This window comes from Diplotaxodon limnothrissa, linkage group LG10 (genome assembly GCF_057381915.1).
Source record: "Diplotaxodon limnothrissa isolate DT_005_m linkage group LG10, D_limnothrissa_male_GT1.1, whole genome shotgun sequence".
Classification (NCBI taxonomy): Eukaryota; Metazoa; Chordata; class Actinopteri; order Cichliformes; family Cichlidae; genus Diplotaxodon; species Diplotaxodon limnothrissa.
Genome location: NC_140605.1, coordinates 33,407,040 through 33,432,301, shown reverse-complemented (window position 1 = coordinate 33,432,301; position 25,262 = coordinate 33,407,040). Strand labels below are relative to the sequence as shown.

General features: G+C 42.6%; 1 protein-coding gene across 1 annotated transcript in view; it reads right to left on the bottom strand.

The window, feature by feature from the left end:
• The window catches only part of sgcd (sarcoglycan, delta (dystrophin-associated glycoprotein)), a 191,456-nt gene that overhangs the window by 63,102 nt on the left and 103,092 nt on the right, over window positions 1–25,262 (bottom strand). Inside the window, exon 5 of the mRNA XM_085364725.1 lies at window positions 23,453–23,572. Coding sequence (XP_085220851.1) covers window positions 23,453–23,572 — 120 coding nt within the window. The remainder of the gene's footprint in view (window positions 1–23,452; window positions 23,573–25,262) is intronic.

Sequence of the window (25,262 nt, the reverse complement as noted above, 5' to 3'; positions counted from 1 at the left end):
AGGCCATCTCCCAGGATTCCTGTTACAGGAGAATCCAGTGGGCCTGTTTGCAGCGTGACTAAGCAGCTACAGATGATGGTGCACGAAGATGCTATGAAGAATAAGGTTTTAATCACAACACTAAATTCAAGTTTCAGCAAAGACGACAGCTAATGGCAGGAGGGCCCGCCTTGCATTGCTTCTGAATGAAAGACTGAATCCACCACTATATCTCACAGCAAGCAGCGAATGAAGGCGGCATTTACCAAACACATGCGTCCTGCTGCTAAATGGGTTGCTGCAGATGTTTGTGTCTATATTCAGAATCAGATTCTGACTCAAACACACACGGATGAATTTGATTCATCAACAGCAAGAAATAGTTTTTAGCAAACTGTTTGCTGTTAACTAAACTCAGAACATTTTGCTTTCTGAGCTGGTGCTATGAGCTAAAGCACCACCTCATCTGGAAGCTGTAAGTGCGCGTGATCTCGAAAGCAAAGTATCAAATAATTAAGGCTTATTTTGAACCGTGAATCATGCAAAGCTAATTGAGCTGGAGCCTCAGTTATTTTCATTATTTTCCAATTTGCATGTAAATATGGAGACGATTTGTCTGCAGCTAAGCTTTACTGCATGCGAGCATGCACATGTAGAGTATGCATGTATAATGTTTTTATGTGTATGAAACACAAGTGCTACTGAACCTCAGAGAGTTACTTAAGAGAAGGAACCTTTGTTCTTTTTATTAACGGCGTCTTTCCTCGGCTGAAACTTTGTGACACAGTGGGAGACAAAGAGCAATCTTAGCAATTTAGCTACCTGCAAAGCACATTTTTCCCCTTGTTTGCAGCCCTTCATTAAATTCAATGACTGCTATTAGCTACAAGCCAGATATAAGAGCAATATGTCGAAATTGTCTTCTGGAATAAGGAACCCCCTGCAAGTCGCTGCTGAAGATGCTCAAGGTGGTCCAGTCCAGTGAAATTGGTGTCATCCGTCTGCCTGAAGTGCATCTCTTTCCCTTTACCAACTAAATTACATAAATTTGTATCTGAGGAGGCCGTGAGATTCACTGAAAATAAATAGCTTCTGGTCTCGTCTCCCTCGAGCTCATCCGGAGGTCTGGCCGTCACTCTGCTTTTTAAATGCTCTTTCCATCCCCGTTCTTCCCGACTTTTATTGACTCAAATTATTCTTCCGCCCTTTTATTCCTCTTCTTCGCCCTTCACAGTTATCTATCAACCTTTGCTTCTTCTTCGTTTCCTCTGCCTCCACTCAGCTGTTCCTTTTTCCCTTTGCCTCTTCTTCTCTGCTTTTTTGGGTCAAATTTCTGCTTAATAGCTCTCGTGGTTAAGCCCAAAGAGGAGGCAAAGACTGGGAGGATGAAGGTGAATGTTGGATTTGATGGAGCGCTGATGAGGGTCTAGGGCCTGGACGGGGCCTTGGGGGGGCCTCGGGCTTTAGTCTCACAACAGGACAGTTAGATTGCACATTATCATGAAATATATTTAGCTCTCCTCCGTCTCATTATACCAGGTCAAAGTGAGCTGGAGGAGAGTCTGGGCGGAAGAGAGAAAACGAGCCACCGGACACATTTAACGGGGAGGGGGCGAGCAGCCCACGGCGCTAAAAGACGATTAAAATCCTTCATGACATGAAAAAAAAAGAAAATGAGAAACTGGCTCGTTTGTGGTTTTGAAAGTGTTGCTTTGGGTAATTATATGCACGATGTCTGGATTTAAAGCCCACATGACTTATATTAGTATTAATTTAATCTTCTATGCATTTGTTTGTCATTAAAACTCATGAAATTTGAATAAGATGTCTGAGTGACTGCACACTTCCTTTCTCTGGAAGCTGATGTTAGGTATTTAAAACTGACAACACTGAATTCAGAAATATGATTAAAGGGGATTTGATTTACCACATCTTTCTATATCAGTTATTCGCTACAGTTGGTGACGATATTTAATAATAAGAATGAAGATCAGCCACTTAATCATTTGATCTAGACAAATTTTACTCGTTTTTATCTGAAATTACATATTTTCTGTTGTTTTTAATGGAACTTGGTTGGATATGATAGTGTCAGACGGTGGCATCGGACACAGTAAGCTCGGATGCTGCTGCACCTCCAACATAAAAACTCTTCCAGTTATGAGGTGTGGTCCAAAAACTCCAAATGTTGGGTAAAGCTAGCACATCACCTTCATTTCAGGGTCCAGGGTCACTGTGGGGCTGGAGTCTATCGGGGGAAAGGTGGGATACACCCAGGATAGTTTGCTAGTCCATTGTGGGACTTCAACAAATCGTCAAATATTACTTCCTCTTTACCACAACAGGCCGCTACAGTGTGCTGTGGTCTGTCCATCTGCCAGGCACTTAAACTCCCCACTTAAAGCAGCAGCTTCAAGCTGAGCCATCTAGCATCGATGTTATTCAGTTATCCTCCTCTGTTACTCTCTTATTCTAATAGTTACTTCTGGCTTCAGGATGAGAGACAAAAATAGGAAAGCCCAAATCCCAAACTTGAGGCTCCCGGTGAGTACGTACATGCATTTCACTGAAGTGTGAGCACCTCTATAAAAGCAGACGTTCTGTTAGTTTGCTGGTCTGGAGAATTCAGGTGTGTTTTAACATAATGGAACAATCCCAGCAAATTCAAGCCAATGTCTGTGGAGTTCTCAGAGAAACTCCAGAAACTGCATCTCGGGCTCTGCAGGCCGTACTTAACATGTTAAATATGAAGTTCATGACAGTGAAATCAGAAAAAGACTGAACAAGCATGGCTGTATTGGAAGGATTCCCCTGGAGAAACCTCTCCTCTCTAAAGATGAGACAGCAGCACAAAAAACGACAAGAGCTCTGGGATAATGTCCTTTTGGACAGACCAGACCAAAGTGGAGATGTCTGGTCAGAGCTCAGGGCGCCACATTTGTAGAAAACCAAACCAGCACAAAAACACTTCAGACCAACTGCAAGCACGATGCTGCAGGGGTGAGGAGTTTGGCTTGTTTTGCAGCCGCAGGAGCTGGTCACCTCTCAGCTAGAGCTGCAGCGGGTTGAAGTCCAGACCTCAAACCTCAATGAACTGAAGCTGCACTATAAAGAAGAGGAGGCCAGATTTCCTCCCCAACGATGTGAGAGGTGAGTGGTTTTACAAGCGCCTCACAGGACTGTACATATACACTCGGTGGGTTTAAGGTCAAACCTCAAACAATGGTCTGAAATAACAGCAGCTCACAAAGTCCTTAAAACCACTCTTTTATTTCCTCTGTGATGAATTTATTATACAGCTGATTTAAAGAGTGATTTTAAAGCACAGACAACAGACCGAATGATATAACGCGTCTCAAAACTCGGCCGCTCATTTATTTCCATTAAAATCCTCACTGTGCATCCCTCCCATTCAATCAGTGCCTGTTATGATGATAATGAGAGAGCCATATGGCAGACACAAACACAAATGAGGGCAGGGCTCAGGCAAATGACAAGTAGCGGGGTATTTACACAACAGCAACAAAAAGAAAAAAGGAAAAGAAAAATCCATCGTGACAATTAGAACACGACGTGTAGGTGGGACGACTCGTGTTTGCTGTGTACATGTTTGCTTTCTTGTTTGTGCATTAATCAGCACCTCTGCAGCTGTTCCAGTCAAACCCAGGAAACACGAGGAAGAGGAAAGAAGGCAACGTGCGTCTGTCAGCCTCGGGAGCCTGGGCTCGATGTGATTTAATCTTATAGACAAGAACATTACCAACAGCTTGAACATAAGAAATATGAAAATGCTAGTTTAGCGCTTGGCTAAGCGGTTAATGTTAGCCTGTCAGCAAACAGGAGATGGAAACTGCCTGATGGCGAGATGCGGTTCTTTTGTGCGGGTGTCCTTTCTACAAAAGACAGACGGTTTTAATCTTCTGACTTCTCCAAGTCTTTATTTGTTGTGCACAGTAACCCTGGTTTCCAGGCTCATTATCAGCACAAAGTGGACTTATTATTTTCAGCTCCATATTTGTATCCTTGGACTCTCTAGAGTAGCTTTGCATGATTCTCAGCTCAAAATACAACTCGTTCTCACTCCCAAAGCTTAATATTTGACGCTAGGTGACAAATCGTCAACATATTATGCCTCCGGGCAACCAACACGTCCCTAAATGACGAGATCGGAAAAATGAGGAAACATGAGAACCATTTAGAATCAATTTACACATGTTCGTTCATTTTACTAAAATTGCTTTGGAAAACACTATTTAACGTCATTAACCTGCTGGTTAAGGTTCGGGATGAGGTTCGGCTTAGGGCTGGAACGTGTATTACCGCGGGAGCGTCATTCTGCTGGATTTCATCCATAACCTGATGCGTAGCATAAGAACGTGGAAGGTCACCTTTCGCATTCCTCAGTAACGCCGCGGGATGTGACAAATCGTTGAGATGTTACGCCTCGGGAATGAGAACATCCTGCAAAATAATCCTCACTTACGTCACACTGTGTGTTGTTTCAGGCCCTCGCTTCGCCCTCTGTTTGAAACAAACCTTTTCAGCCGCTCTTCATGTAAAGCCACCCTCCCTGTAAAGCAGCTTTTTCTGATTGGCTGCACATTGTAAACAGAAGGTGGAGCGAGTGCAAATTCACATCCGCTCTCGGTTTTGTTTCTGTTTGCATTGCTTCCGAAACAATCTGCACATTTGCTCTCATCACTGAAGTTAAGATCTGGCGAATGAACGTGTGTTTTGTCAGCCGTCTGCAGAAGCAGAGACAGAGCAAAGCGAAGGGCCAGGATGTAAAAAACCAGGACAAAATTTCAATCTTAAAAACTCTCAAAAGAGTTTTTTCTTGTTTTCTCTTCTTCTTCAACGCAAAAACAGATCTTAGAGGACTGTGAAAGTCACCTTAGAGGAAATTCAGCCATCAGCGACAAAAGAATGGCGTTATGGCTGTCGGTTATGCTTCCATGCTAGATGTTATGAGTACATTAGCACTAACTACAGTCGGCCTCTCTCTCGCACACAGATGGCCCATTACGTGTTGAGGGGGGATAACGACAGAGAGCACATTACGCTCCTCTACTGCCTATAGGACGCACACTGCCTGTCGCTGACATATCTGCCTTTTGAAAACAAACAAAGCCAGCCGTGATCGTTGCAAATGGCTTTGCCGGGACCTTCGCCTTGTTTGTCAGGGACGGCGTCTGCTGTGGATGCCCAGAGCACAGGGGAGGAGAGATGGCCGTTCCCTCCAACGTGCTTACAATCTAATCTGGCTTTGTGGCTGCTGGCACTCGGATTTATATCAGGGCTGTGGGAGACGTCCTCAAACTCCTCAGCCAGCCAGGTGTGAGGTGCGCAAACACACACACGACCCGCAGCACACACAAAGGTGTAATTTTTCATTCAGGTGCACGGCGGACAAAGCTTCACGTTCACTTCACAGGACCGCTAAGGTGCAAGGCACAGAGATCCAGCCAACTTGTGATTGTTGATGTTGTTGGGAGGAAAAAGTTTTGGAAGACTGTTTCTGCACCGCCTGCTCCATATAAATGTTGCTTTTACACTTTTAACTTTCAAATGAAATGAAGTTGGCGCCACCTGGAATATATCGATTATGACCCCATTTTATTGGTGTGTTTGAAACCTAATGCAGTCCCCAGGAGCTGCAGTCGCTGGAGGTTTAATGGATCTTTCATCATCTCCTTAACATGGTCAGCTGACAGGAGTGCAGTGGCTGCACACACGTGAGCACATTTCCCTTTCAGCTTCGATAAAGCCATAAAATGTAGCCTGCCTCCGTCTCGGCTTGAATAAATTCTCGGCTGTGACGTCGCCCCGTGCAGTAACTCCACAGAGTCTTTTATGGTCTTATTATGGCTTAACGGTGTCCACTCTGAGGAAAGGAGAGCTGGAAATAAAAGCGTGAGCCTGAAGCTGTCGGGGTGGATATATGACTGAGACTGAGAGAGCTTTGATGGAACATAAAGATGAAGATCATCCAGGTAGTTTTCGTGAAGACAGACATTTCCTCAAGTGAAGGTTTACCGCAGTCCAGGGTCTTTATAATGTGCTGCACGGAAACAGGAAGTCATTCTTTTGAGTCAAAAGCTCAGGCTTTAGACCTCACACTGTTTTCTTTTCACTCCTCGATGTGAGAAAAAGAGGAAAAACCCAGTGTGGTTATTTCAGCCTCAAAGCTCTGGTTGTGAGCGCTGAAGGCCCAACAAGCCAATCCAAAGAAAGTTGGCTCAAAGGGCAGGTGACCTAAAAAGATTGTTTTAAACTGGGTGAACCAAGGCGCCCAGTGGGAGTAAATACGGACCGTTTTAAACTTTAATAGTCTCCCCATAAGACAAGCCACCGCATTATATAGTTACGCAAGGCTCTGTTAATTGATAGAATCAAAAGTGCAAAAAAACAAGACTTTCATAAAGTGTAATGTCATAGGAAACCTTACAGGTGTTTTCTTACACAAAGTTTTAAAAATATATTCCTGCAGCGAATCACGTTTGAGAGTCGAAGCCTCCGAGGCGCCACTCAAAGCTTCTTATGATCCCCGAATCATAGCAAACGCTTCCCAGCTCAGTCAAAAGATAGAGACCTGCGTTTTATACAACATCCTACGAGTGTTCGCAGTGAACAAACATGCAGATCCAGTCCCAATATTCAAACACGAGTTTGTTCTCATGAATAGACTCAAGCAGCTGTAAAAAGTCATTTTTAATAAATGATAAACAGTGTTTGGTGTTAGTGAGAGCAAACTGATTCCATCTTATTGCAGTTTATCACCGTCTGGATGCATCAAGGCTACGTTGAAGATTACGGCTGACTGCCAGTGGCTGCAGACCTGGTCCTTGTTTTCTAAGCACCATTGCAAATAGTTGCAGTCTCCAACCACCAACCCCTAAAGACGAGGTGTCAAACATAAGGTCCGGGGCCAGAATCAGTGACTGTAACTAAATTTCTGTAACTTTTCCTACTGATACCGCTCTCCCCCAACCACCACCACCACAGCCATTCACACTACACCAAAGTAATTAAGTAACAAATAAACGTTAAAAGACAGAAAAGCTCCTGTTTCTTACAGTGGAGTCTGTGCAGTGAGCTGATGCTTCATTAATTTACCACAGCAGCATTTCTTTATAATGTAGATAAACAAAGACCCACAGTTGAAACTGCATTTTGTTTTCTTATATTAAGATATTGCAGAGATACTAAATGTGTAGTTAAAGACAGACAGAAGACAGTCCACTTAAAGTGGATCAAAGCGAGCTGCACGTGTCTCACCACTTAAATGAGTTTGACATCGCTGTGATAGTGCGGATGCAGCGTTACGCAGTGATGCTGTAGGACTACATGTGCTCATGCAAAATCTTTCTGGAAGCCACAAACATAAACTCATTAACAGTTGTGCAATTACTGCAAAGCTCCTTCCTAAACCAGTGGTGAGAGATTCCTAACTTAATGACAGCACGTGTGGAGTCACCAGCAGCTGAACACCTGCTGCTTCTGTCACCCCAACCGGTCGCAGCAGATGGCCCCGCCCCTTCCTGAGCCTGGTTCTGCCGGAGGTTTCTTCCTGTTAAAAGAGAGTTTTTCCTTCCCACTGTTGCCAAAGTGCTTGCTCATAGGTGGTCATATGATTGTTGGGTTTTTCTCTGTATGTATTATTCTAGGGTCTTACAGTATAAAGCGCCTTGAGGCGACTGTTGTTGTGATTTGGCGCTGTATAAATAAAACTGAATTGAAGTTTGTTAAAGGTTAAAAAACAAATTAGACTTTTGCTACACATGCATGCAGCTCCGTACTCAGCATGCTAATTCATGTTGTGGACACAGTAAGCTAAGAACAGGTTTAAAAATACACTTAAATACATAAGTACTAGAATAAATATGCACTGACAAATACTGCCACTACACAAAAGGAAGAAGCTTATAGTTCTTAAACAGATGAGGTGTCCTTTCTGTATAGTATCACAATACAACTGAACTTCAAGAGCAGCATACAGCGGGAGAAGATTGCTCCTGGCAGGCACAATTCAGGGCCAAAAAAGGACCGTTCTTCCTCCGAGGGGCTCAATTGGTTTGATATCCCAGGTTCAAAATTCTCAAAAGTCTCTCTCTCTCTCTCTTTTTTGCCCCGTCTTCTTTGAAATATGGTCCATGACACGAAATAGAAACGCATTAGAAGTCCTCACAAGAATTCCTGAGAAACGACACGCTCCCAGGGGCGAATATTCACACTGAGGCTTCATAACATACGAGGCGACCCTGGAGCAAAAAGGTCTGGTGCAAGGTTAGCTTCAGGCTACCGAGGGTCCACAGGGCAAAGACAGACGCAGAATAATGCCAGCTCCCTCTGAGCGCTTGGCAGGAAGACATCAAAACACAAACAGACTTCCCTCATTACAAAACAGACGAGGCAGAGTCGGTCAGACGTGTCAGAGCGAGCGCGGAGAGGGCAGCTGATCCCCGAGCCCTCTCTGGTCACGACCCTGCGATCAAGAGTCTGCTGGAAGCTGGAAGGTCGGCGTTGTTTCAGTAATGACCGAGAATAAATCAGATCCTGAAGGGGAGAAAGCTGAGGTCAAAGGCGTGGGTAAAATAATTCCAGAGATCAACTGTAGAAGAGCAGAATGAGAAAGGCTTCTCTTTGTATGGAGCTGTCCTTTCAAAAATCTCCAATTAAATTCCTTCTTCCTGTCTGTCTGACATGAGGATGAATGTTTTAATGGCGATTTTTCTCTTTCAGAGCCCCAAATGCAGCTCCTGGACTTCGATCATCAAAACAGGTGAACGCATAAAAGAGGTCGATGCTAAAATTGTTCTGCAATTTGACCTCGGAGTGAAATAATCTGCCCTCTGGTTTAAGATCGGCCTGTCAAGCACACAATAAAGATGCTGAAATAAGAGGAAACTGAGGGTATTTGGAACAAACTTTTTGCTCTTCAAGCAAGAAGTTTTAGTGAAGATTAAAACTGAAGTTGGTGTGTTTGGAAGATGTAAGAGCAGAGACCAGCTCCAACATGGCGTCCATAGACCGTGGAACCTCAGTGAAATTCAATAACTTGTAGAAATGACAGGCGATGCTATTGCAGAGTCATGAACGCAGCTGCAAAACACACAGATTAGTGACCGGCACTCAGCTTAAACTGAGTATGTCTGGATCACCTTCACCTCCAAATTACCACGAGGAGCCTGAGTCATTTTAACTCAGACTCTTTAATTCTGTGACTAGACAATGTCATTAAAATCAGGAACATCCTGTCCATGCAGCTTTTACTTCTGTGCTGAACTTTGGTCATTCTTGTCTCGGATGTTTGGACTGTCTAACTGCATCAGTGCAAAGTCCAACAAAGCTGTGAATTGTTGGAACATTTTAAAAACTGATGATTGTGTGCTTGCTTCCTGAACCCTGGAGGCTACAGAGCGACAAATGGAAGAACATGATGAGCTTTATTTACTTTGCTCCTTCCACCTTTGAGACCCCAAATGAAATGACATTAGAGTTGTTGGGCTACATTGGTCTCTAGTGATTGGTTGGGGAAAATTGAATTCCCCTTCCACTTAAACGTTGCTAGAATCAACATAGCGTCAGACTGACATCGGACTTGTAATTCCTTATTTTCTGTTTGCCCTTGAAGTTTGAAAATCCTTTATTAGACACAGAAGGTTTCCCATGTTAGCGTCTCTTCATCAGCTCCTTGTTAAAATCAGAATTGAATCTGAACTCACATCTTCACATACAGATGAACAATCGGGCCTCACCACATCTTGAAGGCCTCATAGCACCCACAGTGTATACGACTGTTGTGTGTCGTTAACCTTTGTGTGCTCCCACAGTTTTTACTCTGTGTGGTTTGTTGTTTGCGCTCTCTTCACCTGCCCCAGCTGAACATGACTGACCCAGCCTTAGGCTGGATCTCCTGCAGGTCCCACCCTGGTTAAGGGAGTTCCTCCTCCTACTGTGGCCAAGTCTTGCTCAAGGTTGGGTTTATATATTTGGGGATGCAGTGGCCCAGGAGGTAGAGCAGGTTATCTACTAATTGCAAGGCTGGCGGTTTGATCCGTGGTTGATCCAATCTGTATGTCAACGTATCCTTGGGCAAGATACTGAACCCTGAGCTGTTCCCAATGTGTTCATCAGAGGGTAGATATTAGACAGAAAGCACTGAGATGCAGAAAACAGTGCTTGGATGAATGGGTGAATAACAGATGCGCTATAAATCTCTCCGGGTGCTCAAGCAGAGCAGAAACAAACTATATAAGAACCAGTTTAGTTCGGTTTGACCTAACTGTCATCTTGAGATGGGCCAAATCACATCTCAGGGCCAACTTAAATGTGTTTTTCTCTGATTTACATTAAAATCACTGCACAAAACCCAACACAGTATGAGAAATGCACGGGTCTACTTTGTATGTCCTCACAAAGCTTCAGCACAACTTAGCAGTGCAGTACTGTATATGGTTCTGCTCTGCAGACAGACTCAGGGGCTTCAGTATGGTTTCTACTTTCAGTTGCAAAATCATCTGGAAAGAGAGAAAAACTGTCTGCAAAGGGCTTATTTATCCCCTCTATTACCTCCATCCAGACAGCATAAATAATATAAAATGACATTGACTGCTAGAGAGAAATACTGAAAGAAAAACATTAGATTTTTAGGAGCCTTTTAAAATGTTTTCTTTGAGACATTAAGGAAAATGTAATTGAGACAAATGGGGCAAAGGTGTGGAGTTCGGAGGTTCACTGAGGTGCGCATGCGTTGCACAGAGATATTCTGTGTTTTGCAGCTCTACAGAGAATCCAGAGCACCAGACTTTGGCCTGAAACGGTCTGTTCAGCCACAACAATAAGAGACGAGGATTTTACTCTCTGTAAATCAACTATAAGAATCACACCACTGAAAAATTCATTTTCCTCCATCTCCCTGGAGTCCTTGAATTAATATTTGATGCCGTTCTATTTTACTCTCTCAGTGTGAGTGTTACATTATACAACTAAGCTGTGAAAGTGTTATGAGTTTGGCATTGTTTTCATCCATCTGCCAACTGAAACGCTTCCTCTGATCCCACTTTTAACACATCCTCTGTGGACGAGTTTCTGGAGTGACCACAGTGTGCAGATGTTGTCCCGTTAGCCGTGATGTGGCATCGTTTAAAACAGCCCAGAGAGATTTTTTTCATCTTAAATTTAAAACTGTGTAAACAGAAATTCAAATATTAAAATATTCTCTTTCACACTTTTCACTCCTCTCCTCAGAAACCTGTGAACTTGCACTCATCTGTGTGAAGTCCCGAGTCCTGACACTGAATCTTCTGAAAGTTCATTTCAAAGCACCAAACTTAAAGAAGTTCGCAGCTGTCGGGTCTTAAAAGTTAAGCCATCGCTGAAGCGTCTTAAACTGCATTCTTTCTTATGTCCAGCAGGAGGCCGAAGGTTATTTTGGCAAAAGAACATTTGCTGATCAGTCATTCAGAAATTTATTTCTTTGATTAATTTTGAATTTGTGATGATTCACCTTTTAAGATTTGAACTCCATTAACAGTTTTACTTCTAGCCTCTAACAGCCACTGCTCCATTTCATGACCATTTCCTGCTAATAATAAAATATAAGAAAATTTAATATTTTTTAAACATATTACTGGAAGTTTTAAACTAATTTAAATGAACAATAAATAAAGTGTTTATATTTATTTTAGTGCTGTCAGCGTTAATCTCGTTAAAATGACGTTAACGCCATAACCACATTAACAAGGAAAATCTCCATTAGTGAGTTAGCGTGGATCGCCCCGTTCAGCCACGCGCAAACTCGCTAGCGGAGATTTGCCGCATTATGCCGGTTATGGCGTTAACATAATTCATAAGTTTTTTAATTCCAGACTTTAAACCAACCATGGTGGATCGTGTACTGATGTACAGTTCACCAAAAGCTTTCTGCGGTACTCCTTCCTCCTGTTTTTCCTTCGTTTTTTAGTCGCAATAACAACTGTCACTACCCGATCCGTACCGGAAACCCGATCGGTACCCCGCATGCGCGAAAGGTGTCTACTTCCGGTCGAAGCATTTTACGATAGTTACAGGTCAGAGTATCTGTTAAGATGTTAAGAATAATAAGTACCTCTTAAAATGTTTCCGATAATGAAAAATTTAATATAATGTAGACAAAAACAAAAAAATAAAACGATAGTGACGGATCAGGGCTCCCCGATCCGTACTGCGCATGTGCAGGGGTTTTCTTCTTCTTCTGTTCGTTTAATGGCAGTTTACACCCCAGTGTTCGAGGATACTGCCACTTGCTGACCGAGCGAATGTAAACTGAATTAGCGTCATTACAAACGGGTGTTAAATTTGATTTATTGATAGTCGAGTGTGTTTATGCTTGTCTGTGTGGAGAGGATTGATTGGAATAGTGATGATGATGTCCGCTATCACTGTCAATTGCCAGTAAACACGTCATCTGGCTGCTGAATCTTCACGTGACATATTACAAAGTCTGTATTATTAATTCTGTAATTAGGCGCCATTCTTCTTATTTTACGGCGCTGTTGTTCAATTGGGGAACGCTCTGTGTTGAGGAGAAAAGCATAAATTTCTTTGTATACGGATTATCCATAGTTTAAATGTCCCGGTAGTCGAAAAGGAGGCAGAGCTGTTGAGAAATGCTAGGAGCTAACTGGGCGCTAACAGTATCATTCAAATATATTGAACGTCGCAATGCTGGCAAAGAGAGGAAGTGACGTAAGATTTGCGCATGCGGGGTACCGATCGGGTTTCCGGTACGGATCGGGTAGCGAAAACAACAACAATAAAAAACCCCCAAAGAAGAAAAGTTTCTTTCTTTTGCTACTTTTTTTTTTTACGAACAGCTTGCCTCACTTACTAAATAGCACCACCTTGTGGCAGAGGCTGTGCAGTCCACATCCAAACATGGAACAAGAAAAAAAAAAAAAAAAGGATAATTGATGTTAACATTAGCTGATCGTTGACCATTTGTATGTGATCAAATTGATTAATTACAACATTAATGGTGAGGTACTTTATATCTAACAGAATGATTTCCAAAACATTCAACATGCAGAGACCTGAGTATCACAACATCAGTTGTCCTCTTACCAAATTCTGCAAACATTCCTTGCATCTTTTTGCATAAACTAGAGTAGCATTAAAGCAAAAATAAACCAAGCACTTGTATTTCAGCCCGGTTTATTTCTCATGAAAAAGACTGTTATAGTTTGAAGGATTGTGCTAAATTTGAACAGAACAGTGATGGGTGAGGAAATGAGCACAAGACCCCGGCAGCTTTCCAGAAAAATGATCTAAAATCACTGAAACAATATTAAGTCTCATAACTCAAAGTGTATTTAAATGGTAATTTTTTAAATGTGCTTGCAGTCATAATTGTTTCAATGAACACTTCATTTCTTAAAATAAAAATATTAAACCCTTGAGAAAAAAACGTGTGTTTAAAACGCTTAAACAATGCGAATGTCTTTTCTCTGGGTAAAGCTGGGAGGTTTCCTCTAAATTTGTCTTCAGCGAATCGTCTGTACAAATGCAACATGCTTCCATTTGGCCAAATCTGAACTGATGATTTTTAGCAGCGAGATGGCTCACTGTCACCTCCGACTGCCGGAGAAGATGAAGTCAGTGCAGTGAAAGCTTTCATATGAGATCGCACACAAGAAAGAAAAGAGAAAAATCGTTTGCTTTCATGATGCTTTTCTGTGATCACACCACCATCCTTGATTTGCCTCTGCAAAAATATGAAAAAGGCTGAGAACTATAATGTGGAGTGGTAATTACTCAGTGGGCGCATCAAAGCGGACCAAGTGCTGATAACAACGCGCCTCAAACAGGGCAAAGACTATTGCAATTACCTTTCCCTCCACTCACCTTTCTTTTCTTCCTCTCCTCTGCTCTCCTCTTCCCCCTACAGTCTAGCCTGCACTATCATCAGGGCCTGAATACGCTGGAATTGGCGCAGGCTTCAGAGAGTCAATGGGACATAATTGAGGGTAATGAAAGGAGTTTAATTATAATTCCAACAGACAGGAAAAGAAAGAAAAAAAACATTGGGTAACGTTGTGATTTTTGCAAGGCCTTTGGATCATTTTGGCAAGCTCTCATTACACCGAAGGCAGTGCGAGGTGTTTGTGTGTGTTTACATGTGGGGATGAAAGAAAGAAAAGCACAAAAATATTCTTAAAATTCACAAAAATAACAGAAATTTATCTGCCTCCCAAACACAGAGGGATTACGAGAGCTTAACGCAGACGAATTATTTTATGTTTATTTGGTTCAGAAACACATTTTACCTTCAACTCTGACGGCTCAGCTTCAATTCCCAACTCAGTCCAATTAGTTTTTTACATAAAGGTCTGTAATCACGCTCACTGTGTCGGCCTGCCAGACGGCACACGTCTTACAAAAAATCACTGCTGGGGTCTCAAAACAACATTCTCAAACAACTTATTTGCATGGGCAAATACATTGGGGAGGATACGCAATGCTCATATTGAACACCTCCCCAAAATAGTCACTGCAAACATTTACATTCGCCCCTCTGGTAACTTAAGACTGATTAACTTTTTGGCAGGGCCATCGTGCTGCAACACTGACAAGCAAGTCAGCTCTTCTTCCCACCCAGCATTAATGCCACGGCATCCTGAAGTGTGATCTTATTTATATAGCGCCAATTTACCATAACAGTTACTGCTTTATATTGCAGTGTAAAGACCCTACGATATTAGAAAGAAACCGCACCTCCGATGAGCAAGCACTGGGCGACAGTGGGAAGGAAAAACTCCTTTTAACAGGAAGAAACCTCCAGCAGGGTGGGACCATCTGCTGTGACCGGATGAGGGTGAGGGGCAGGAAGACAGGACAAAAGACAAACTATAGGAGTGAGAGCCAGAGATGAATAAGGTGCATAAACACGTAGTGAGTGAAGAAGAAACACTCACTGCATCATGGGATGTCCTCCAGCAGCCTGGGCCTCTTACAACCTAACTAAGGGCGGATTCAGGGTTATGTGACCCAACCCGAGTTATATGCTTCAAATTTAAATTAAGCCCCAAGATCGAAAATGACAAACATGCCTTTGTGACTGAAATATCAAATCTAAGGTCAGATTTAGTGTCCAGCAGTAGGACAAAAGTTCTAACTGGCCAAAGATACTGACAAAGTTAGAAAAATCGACATGAAAAAACCTGACATGATGCATCTCAAGGGGGTTTTTGCTCTAATTACAGTTTAAAATAGAAGGCCACTGAAGGAGAGCGCATCCTCTGCAGAGGCCACTGGCCTCTCTCTCTTTGCTGAAAGTGATCTACGTCCACACCAATTCTCCTTGTCCATCCACTTTCTCCACGCCTGGTTTCATTACGTGAGCCTCAGTAGTTTTAACACAAAAACAGAGACACTTCGCTGAAAACAAACAGCTCTGTCGTGTCCTGATCTGTTGCCCGAGCAAGCATTGCTTTGATCGCACCTCATAAGCACAGCTCATTGTCAAAACGCTTTTCACATTGACTGATTCTGTCCAATGCCAGCACTCTGGTCAGAGCAGGTTTCAACTGGAATCCAGTCAAAGCAATGAGGGGTGATCAGATTTAAAGGAATGGGCCTGTAAAAATCACCCATACCCATTTTATTTGGTCACATATCCCCTTTTAGTTCGTTTTTCTGGGCATGTCTAGACAGCTGCTATTTTTAAGATCACCAGAAGTCACATCCTGATCACTTGAAGAGTCCACAGTTTCTAAGCCTGTAGGCAGTGGGTCAGGAGAGAGTGAAACCAGGACAATGCTTCTCTTCTTTTCCTTGACATTCAAGGGGTTGAATTCGTCCCTCAGGGTTAGACTGTCAAAGTGCAGTAGCATCAAAACTATCTGAACTGTGGTGCATGCCAGCGTGTGGCAGCACACAGCACACAATCTTCCCACGCCACCTGGACCACTCACCAGAGTTTCTTAAAAGCAAAGTTGAACAATAACCACTGTGAGACGCTTCAGGACATCCAGCACTGACAGCAGAACACGGACATGGACGAATGGCAATAATCCTGGGAAATTGGGAATAATCGGTTAATGCCCACATTTCAATCTCAGATGAAAAACAACGTGTCGCGCTTTAATATTTTGGACCATTTTGTTCAGGGACATCCTCGCCTTTACAGACACACACAGAGGAAGACATGAAGAAATCAGTAGGTAAAGGAGGAATGGACTGGACATGGGTAACAAAGATTACAGATGCAAAAATATAAGAACTGCCAACTGAATCATGAACATAGATCTACCTTGACTGCAACAGAGCTTGGCATAGTGGTCTGCCTGAACTGTGTCCAGGAAGATGCCTCAAGACATGACAGTTTAGGTACTGCGACCCTGATAAGGACAAACGGAAGACAATGGATGGATGGATGAAGCTGTATAATAGCAGAAAAACATGGCTGTGGATCAATGGGTCAGAGGAACTACGTAAGCTGCTGTGGATTGCAAAGCAGCCTGCAGATGCAATGGGATGCCAAAACAGACGAATCAGATGTGGAGGAGGTCATCAGCTCTGTCATGTCAAGTGGTTTGGCAGTAAGATCAGCTGTAGCCAGCTACAGTAGCCGATCTACCTGGACCACCTGGATGTTTTTGACATTAAGCTCAATTTTAAAGAACCAAAGACCGAAATCTACCAATTTAATCAAAATTGTACAAAAGCAGAAAAACATGACTGACAACAGCAGTGATAACAGTTAAAATAATCTGTATTATTCTAGAAAAGTTGGAATATTCCTGCATTCGTAAATATATATAATAACCTCATACTGTATTTATCAGCACAGTCGACCGCTCTGCACTTTCTCAGCTCTGAGGTAAAAACCAGTCGGCACACTCACTCCACATGAGCGAGCAGTGCTTATTTTGGAGCTGCAGTTTGACTCGAGGAGGGTCCGAGCAGCTCACGAGGAGATATGCTGTGGGAATATCAGCTGACCCAGTGACTTACAAACCTCTGCTCCAGCCTCCCTCTGCTGGCCTTCAGGCTTTTTATTTAGCTCACATCGACCGGACACGCCGACGTTTCACAGTCAAGCAACACATTCATAAACGACTCTGAACACATGCGATCCAAACTATGTGCTCAGAGTTTTGCAGTTTATACTTCTGTTTCATTTTTTTCTTACTTTGACCTCACTTTGATCTCCAGCATGCCACACGTGTTTGTTTACATCGACTCTCAAGCTCAGAATGATACTTTACCTTGATGTAGTGCAGTTTCACTACACTATAAAACTGAACCCTGATGCAGTAAAACTGAAAGGAATTCTGACACAGACATGACAAACAATTAGACCACACTGTAGGTAGAAACCACAGTTCAGTTACATGTTTTAGTACGTAATAATAATTAAAACACTCAACATTTCTCCTGAATGTGGGGGAAAAATCCTGGGGAAGATTATAAGCAGCCATTACAGCTTGAAAAATGTCGTTGATATACAACAAACGTAACCGACGACGAAAGTCGATGACCGTTCCAGCTCCTTTTCCCACAAAGCAAAAAGCTGCTAAAATGAGCAAAAACAATCCACATAAAGGATTTAGGTCAGGTTTGACCCATCCTATCATTACATTCCCTCTGTTTGTGTTCTCATTTACTGTCCGTCAGCTGGGAGCCTGCCACCGTGTCTGACTAGACTATAAATAGTAGAAGGCACTGATGGCGGCGTCATGGATTTCCAATGACCTCAGTTGGACCAATTAAAGTTACACACAGGGGATAATTATGTATTTTATTGGTGGGGAGGAACGATGGGTCTGGTAATGACATGTGGCAGCTTTATAAGCCTCCGCGGTGCCTTCATACGTCAATGGGACAACAGAACCGACAGCAGCTCGTCTACAGCTGCTGTTTCAGCCGTCTGTTAGAAGAGCGCACTCACATGCAAAGTTAATAATGCATACTGTAACTGTGTCACACACTGCTCTCCAACTGTTTGTACTAGTCAAAGACCAAGCCATTGCACGTCCTTCCTATTCATGAACTAAAGAGAAAACAGAGAAAGGGACCGAGTGGGTGTAAGCAAGAAAAACGTGTCCAGTTGGATCTGAATACCAGAAATATATTCAGTCCCAGTGAAGGCCACACTCGGAAATGAGAATCTACTTTATTAGAGGTATTTTTGTCAGATCCTTTCTAGATATATATGTCTACTTCTCTACATAATTTTATGTTTGCTATAACACTTATAAATCATATCTTTTGTTAACATCACTGGTCTATTTAAGTCAACAGAAACGACACTATGTTTTCTACGAGTCTTAACCTGTTCTCAAAGTGATATTTCACAATAAATGCATTTATATTTCAAGCAAGTCATCAGACAAATACGTCTGTCTAAGGGCAACATGACATCATAGATGCAACAGCAACGTTGACGGGGATGGAGGAGGTGGAAAGAAAAGATACCTCCTCCATCCCGACCTCCTCTCTAAAAGATTGTTGCAGTGCTACATACAACATGTTATTTCCACTCCTGCCTTTAGATGACAACAATCAATATTCGCAGTTCAAACTCCATCTTTAAGATCCCACAACAGCCAAATAAACAGAAGCAGTGACAGCGAATATAATATCTCTGCCTGATCTATCCAGGACTCCAATATTTTTTGAGCACGGACCGAATCATTTCTCAGAGCATGAAATGTGAAATATAAAGACTGAATCTTCCTTCGGCTTGTTCTCGTCTGGGGCTAAATTCTTGTACAAGTGTTTTTGTGTTAATGACAAAATAAACTCGAAGCGAAAAAAGAAAATATACTGTAAGAAGTGAAATTCAGGTATCGCAGCTACACTGAAAATCTTCACACGTTTTTTTTAGAAATTAGACAAATGCAGCGAAGCTCAAAGACAAGATTAAGAAACACAGGAGTAAAACAATAAGAGACACGAAGCGCAGTTCGGTCTAACACACCTACATTCAGAACCTTTGAGAATAACAGAAATCTTTCAGGAGCTGAAAGAGCTGACTGCGTCTGCCGAGGCAGCCGATGCCAAGGTGTTTGATTTTCCCCGTCGCCTTGAGCGGCCTCGTCGAGCAGCTGTGGAGATAAACGGAGTAATTGACAAATTGCGGGTGCTCTCTCTCTGCCACCGCTCCCGACTGCTTTTTAGTGTTGTTGCCACGGTGGACTGAGCTGCTGAGAAAGCTCGAGTTTCATTCAGATTTCCTTCGTTTTTCCTGCCGCGTCTGTCTTAAGAGGGCATAACCTGGAAGTACGAAGGGCTCTTTGAACTGTGTTGAGTAAAAGAAGAGTTAGAAGAAGCAGCTAATGAAGCTGGAATTCAAACTCAGGCATAACTGCACACCAACAGCAGCACTGATCATTTCAGTTTGTAACCTCCTGCAGAAATATTAATGAAATTATCTGATAAAGACTGTCAGTGAGGTTTGTGCTTATTTTTTGGTGAGTGAAACTACGTATTCGAGCAGCACTCCACCAAAAGCAATCACAACAGCAGCTGTAGCACTGTGTCAAGCCTTCGTCTCTTTATATTCTGTTTCCAAGGAGCCAGACATTCCCGTCATTTTTAAAGTAGCCTTGATTAATGGCTCTCCAGGCTTACTGAGGGTTTTCACAGTCTTTCTCTGGACATTGGCTAATTTTACATTCACCTTCAGTCCGATCCATCAGAGGAATGCTTCTTTGAGCTATTTAAGCATAAAAACACATGTAGCTCAAATCACATGATAGGGTGGGGTGGACCTACACCCGTCTTCACACCTTGGCTCGTGTGATTAGGTAGAAGATCATTAGGAGGTCCATTGTCCCTCTTGGGGGACACTCCCACAGGGCTTAAATCTGGGACTCTCCACCATTTGACCCTAGAACTGAAGAAGCTTCTCAGATTACAGGTGAAACGTCTTCAAGCAACTTAAAGAAGTCCAGACGCTTTTCTTTCCAAGCTCCTTAGACTACGATGACCTGGATGACTGAGAACCTTCACAGACATCAAAACGAACAGTTTGACAGGCACTAAACAGAACGTTTGCACCAAAATAGGGACTCTCCAAGAGCATGAGCTCAGCACAAACTCAGCATATCTAAGCACAGTGTGTAGTGTTCTTAACTGGTGTAGTATATTTGATCATTAATTATTTTTTTGTTTTTGGGACGTCTGCATGCATCATGCATCGTCATTCTCCTCCCTGAAATTTTTAAGCAAATGCAAAAAAACTGGCAGATGTAGCCAATATGATAGAAATCAAAAATAATATGCAAACACTCCATTTTTTAAATGGAATTTTATGGCAATTATTTCATGATTCAGGCTTTAAATTGTCAAAAAAAAAAAAAAAAAAAAGCTGCTGAACATGACAAGTGGAGGAATTCAAATCAGTTTATTTATACAGCCACAAATCACATCAACAGTTTCCCCAAGGTGCTTTATATTGTAACCTGAGAGATGGATCTGATCCTTCAGTTTGTCCACCTACTGTTCACTGAAGCTTCATCAGAAATGGCCTAAGTCAAGGGTGGCTGTCAATACGACATTTTCAGGAAGGGAAACGGGGAGAAAAAGTTCATACATCTAAGAAAGCACCTGACTGACAACGATCCCAAACACGCTGCCAATGCAGTGAAAGCAAACCTGGACCGAAAAACACCCAGAGCCTGATCCTCAACATTACTGAAGCAGAGTGGGATCATCCTGACAGACAACAAAAAGGGAGAAACAGCCAAGGAAGAGCTTTGAATGTCTTTCAAAAAGCCTGGAGAACGATTCCTGAAGACTACTTATAGAAATCCAGAGAAGCTGCCACACATACGAGCAGACCATATATTAACTTTCAAACTTGTTACAATTATACAAACTCTTTTTTTTGCCTTGTTTCCATCCATTTCTCATTTAGCAGTATATAAAGAAATGATTTGAGACTTTTGTCCTGTTTTGTACCTTTGAGGCTTGGAAATGCATCAAAAACCAGTCCAGAAACCAACGGGTGAAGTCAAGGTGGCTACATCCATCTTTTAAATACAGTCTGGTTATGCCACCAAATGTGAGACATTGAAATAAATATTGCAACAAAAGCTACACCTTTCTATTAAACAACTCACAGCGCTACCTGTCCTTCCTCTCCTCTGTGCCGTCCGTCACCAGCCTCCGTCTGTGCCTCCCTCCATCAAGAGGAGCACTTTGCAGAGACCGGTGACAGTAATAAAGTCTGACTCAGTGAGGCTGGAAAGGATGTAAATGAATGTAGATGAGGATGAAGAGTAATTGCTCACACAGAGTGCTGTGAAAGGTGTGTGTCAGAGAGAGTGAACCCTTTGGAGCTCTTAACTGGAAATGGGTGGCCCAGTCAAAGAGGAGAGACTTCAAATATCTGTTTCTCTATTAATGTTGCTGAATGGATGGAGCAGACGGGCGAGCGTCGGTGAATGATGGCAGATGCAAAAATAATGGGGAATGATGTCACAGAGGAAGCAGCAGAGAGAAAGAGAACGTTTTTAAGTAACAGGGAGGGAAGGAAGAAATTAAAGAAGGCGGCTATTATCTCACTAAATATTACATTTTTTGTATTACTGTTCATCTCATTCAGGAACGTACACTCATTCTGTTGGATAAGTGTGGAAAACTGATGTAAACACGCCAAAAAAAGTCTATAAAATGGTGCACACAACACCTACAAAAACTTCTGTATGGCAGACTACCTGACCTCAGTTTGGCCAGTCTCCTTCTCAAAGCGTACCAAATGGCTGCTTTGGCGTTTTCAGTGCATCCCTGGAAAGGTCTGCTTTGACCACATATTCCCTGCACTTTGAGATTTTACCACAGACATCAAACAAACATCAACTTCTGCAACCTGACTTTCATAACGAGGCGCCTTCATCAATGACTTAGACCACATTACAGTTTTCCGTGGAAGGCTCCACCATGCCCATTCCTGATCAACACCTCTGGATCTCTTAGCGATTGTATTACATGCCAATTTATCCTCCCCTTGCAATAATTCCTGAAAAGCCAAGAATCTTTTGCCCACATAAAGACAATATTCACTCAGCATGGCCCTAGAGTCTAGATCAGGGATCTTGAACTCCAGGCCTCGAGGGCCAGTGTCCTGCAGCTGATTTAAATGGCTAAATGACCTCCTCAACATGTCTTGAAGTTCTCCAGAGGCCTGGTAATGAACTAATCACCAAGGGTGAGATCTAAAACCTGCAGGACACCGGCCCTCGAGGCCTGGAGTTCGAGACCCCTGGTCTAGATGGTTCATACAACTCTATCCTAAGCCATCTCCGGTGATCAGCACAACCCTAGCCTCAAACCCTAAAACCCACGACCCCATCAGATCAAGAGAGTGAGAGAAGAGAGTGAATGCAGTTAAATGTATGTTCTGGAAAACCATCCTCAGCTCCAGGGGAAAAGCACGACCTCGCAGGTTTCATTCACTGTCACCATAAATCAAAATCCCATTTTTGCAGCGCTGAAAACACAGTTTCACCCTCAGCTCATTAACGACCCTCAGGCGGGGCATCCATGTCAAACAGAGTCTCTGTTTAAGTCAAAGCTCCAGTCTTGTGACATGACCTTATGAGAAAGGGCCGTCAACATTAAGCTTAAATCTGCCACTTCCTGCAGGCAGACTCCGGGATGATCCTCTCTGTTGGAGCGTTAATTGTATGCAGATGCTTTGTTTATGCTTGTATTCATGATGTTGTCTGTGAGCTAATTTTGTCTTCACCATCCTCCGTTACACCCCTCTGCTCTCACAGGAAATCATTTGTCGCAGCGGCGTCACAGAACAACTCTGTCACTTCTTATCTCCCGTCATAAGCACAAAACTCATTTGTCTAAAGCACTAACATGTCAGCCTCTCCCCCCCCCACCCCCCTCCCCCCCCCCAAGAGTCCTGTTGGTGAATATGAGCTCCCCAACACATCACTCTCTTACCTAGCTTGAATTTCTCTCTCTGGAAAAAAAACAAACAAACAATCCTCCTCATCCTTTTTGCTAGTTGTCATCTTACTCCTGGCATACACGACTACAACCAGCAGAGATCTGAGCCTTGCTCTTCTCACTATCGACTGCTTATGATGCTAATATAAGCATTACATTACTCTGCTTTGCATTTATTGTATGTCAGTTTGACACATTACATCAGCTTGGATACAAACGCATGTGTGTGTCTCAGTGTGTTTCTCTGTGTGTGAAAGAAAGTAGTATATCTTAGCTAAAGCAGTTACTACTAAGATAACCCCTAAAAAGGCCACAATAAAAGTCCTAAGAATCTCAAGTTAAAGCTTTTTACCTTCCCAAAAGTGAGTCCACCAACAAACAGCAGTTTTAACTCCTTATTAACAACATCGCAACAAGAGCCGCACCTATAAAACAAAAGGCCACGCACTCACGCACATCAGCCATTTTCCCACTTTAGATCCTAACCGAGTATTCAAGGCTTTTGAAGGCGGCCACTCACCCATCACTCGGAGCCGGTCTGCGCCCACCACCACCTCCTGCTCATCGGCGGAGAACAGGAGATTCCCAGAGGTGGATTTCACTTCAAACATCTTGCCTCGTGCTTTAAATCCACTGGATCCTGAACCGAAGGAGAAGAGAAGAGAGAGGAGACATCAAAGAGGAGGGACTGGAGCTGATTTCTTACCGAATTACCCGAGAACATGAAAACTTTAAAAAAAAAGCACCCTGGTGGAAGATGTGGGACTTATGACCAAACCTGTAATATTGATTTTGTTGTGATTCATGAGACTACTGAGAAAATGTCCAACAAACCGATCCGGTCTTTAAGTCTGACGTCATTAGCTGTGCCTGGGCCCAAACTCAGCTGCAGGCCCCAAAGTCAAATGAACACTGCGGCATCACAGAGAGTTAAAAACTGTCTAAATTCTTTCATCTTTAATAAAATGTTACATCTCTACCAGGTGTAACATCTAAGTTTAACATCTAGGCATCCATGAAAACAGAATTTATTACATTTAACAGAGTTAGAAGTTAGCAGGAAGTTAGCTCGCTAGCTTCCATCTAAACATGACATAGCATGTTCTGACTGAGGGATTTCTGAAAAAATTAAGACGTACAGCTTTGCTATCACTTCCAACATAAATGAAGACAGAAAATTAAACAGCGGTGGCTTTTGTTGGTTTACTGAAGTTGGGCTAGCTGGTATATAATGATGCTACATGATCGCTAGCAACACAGCTATGTTAGCATAGCATAAACACAGTGAAGCTGGAGGATGAACGCTGACTTTTTTCCATTCAATAAAAGTTAATGTGAGGGTTCCCGATGGTTAGGGACAAATGCAATCGCATGGCAGGATGCTGTAAACGGACCAAACTTCAGTCAGGAGAACAACTGAGATCATACGAGGTTAGTCATTTATATACTGCTGCTGGGCTGTAGTTACATCGTAAGGTTTTAAAAACTAAGCTTTAAAATGAACAGTGATAATAAAAACCGAGAGAGGCCGACAGTGATCACTGACTGTTTTTAGGGGCTTATTGAGATTAAATAGAACAAGATACAAAGCATTAATATATGTTAAGAACATACATACATAATATATGTTAAGAACACAACAGCCTTAATAAACAGTCATTTTTTATCACTTAAAGACCGGATTAACTGTGTGTTCTGATCAAATGTAACCAGAGTCAAAGGAGGGATAGACATCCCCTTTGCTAAAGAGGCCACAGGTGTGATGTCATATTTAATCGCAGTGCCTTGTGATATTGTTGTTTGGTCACCAATGCCTAATCCCATTAGTGGAATTGCTGATCATTAATTCATATTGAGCAGACGAGTAAATGCCAATGTCAAGTGGCTTTGAAGGACAGGAAGAATGAAAATAAGGCAACAGTCACATATCAACTAAATGTCACTGTCTTTTCCTTTTATTTGGAATTTTGTTGCTATTCCTAGTTTATAAATTAGAAACAAACCGTTCTGATCTAATTAGAAAGCATGAATTATTCAGCCTAAGCCAGTTTAAGATATTACATAGAACAGAATAAACAAGGAAACATCTCGAGTCTAGTTGTGATCAAACGTTTAGAATTCCAACCATCCAGTTGTGACCTGTTGGTGGAAGCAATCCTCTCTGCAACACGGTTGTGCAAACCAGACATATTTCACTGAACGTGTGCCGGAAAGATCCTCATGCGCCAGCTGACAAAACTCTGACTGGTGTCACAACAAACAAGAAAATGTAGACAACTCCACCCAATCCCAAATTGCTTTGTCTCACGCGGTGGTAGAAGACACCCAAC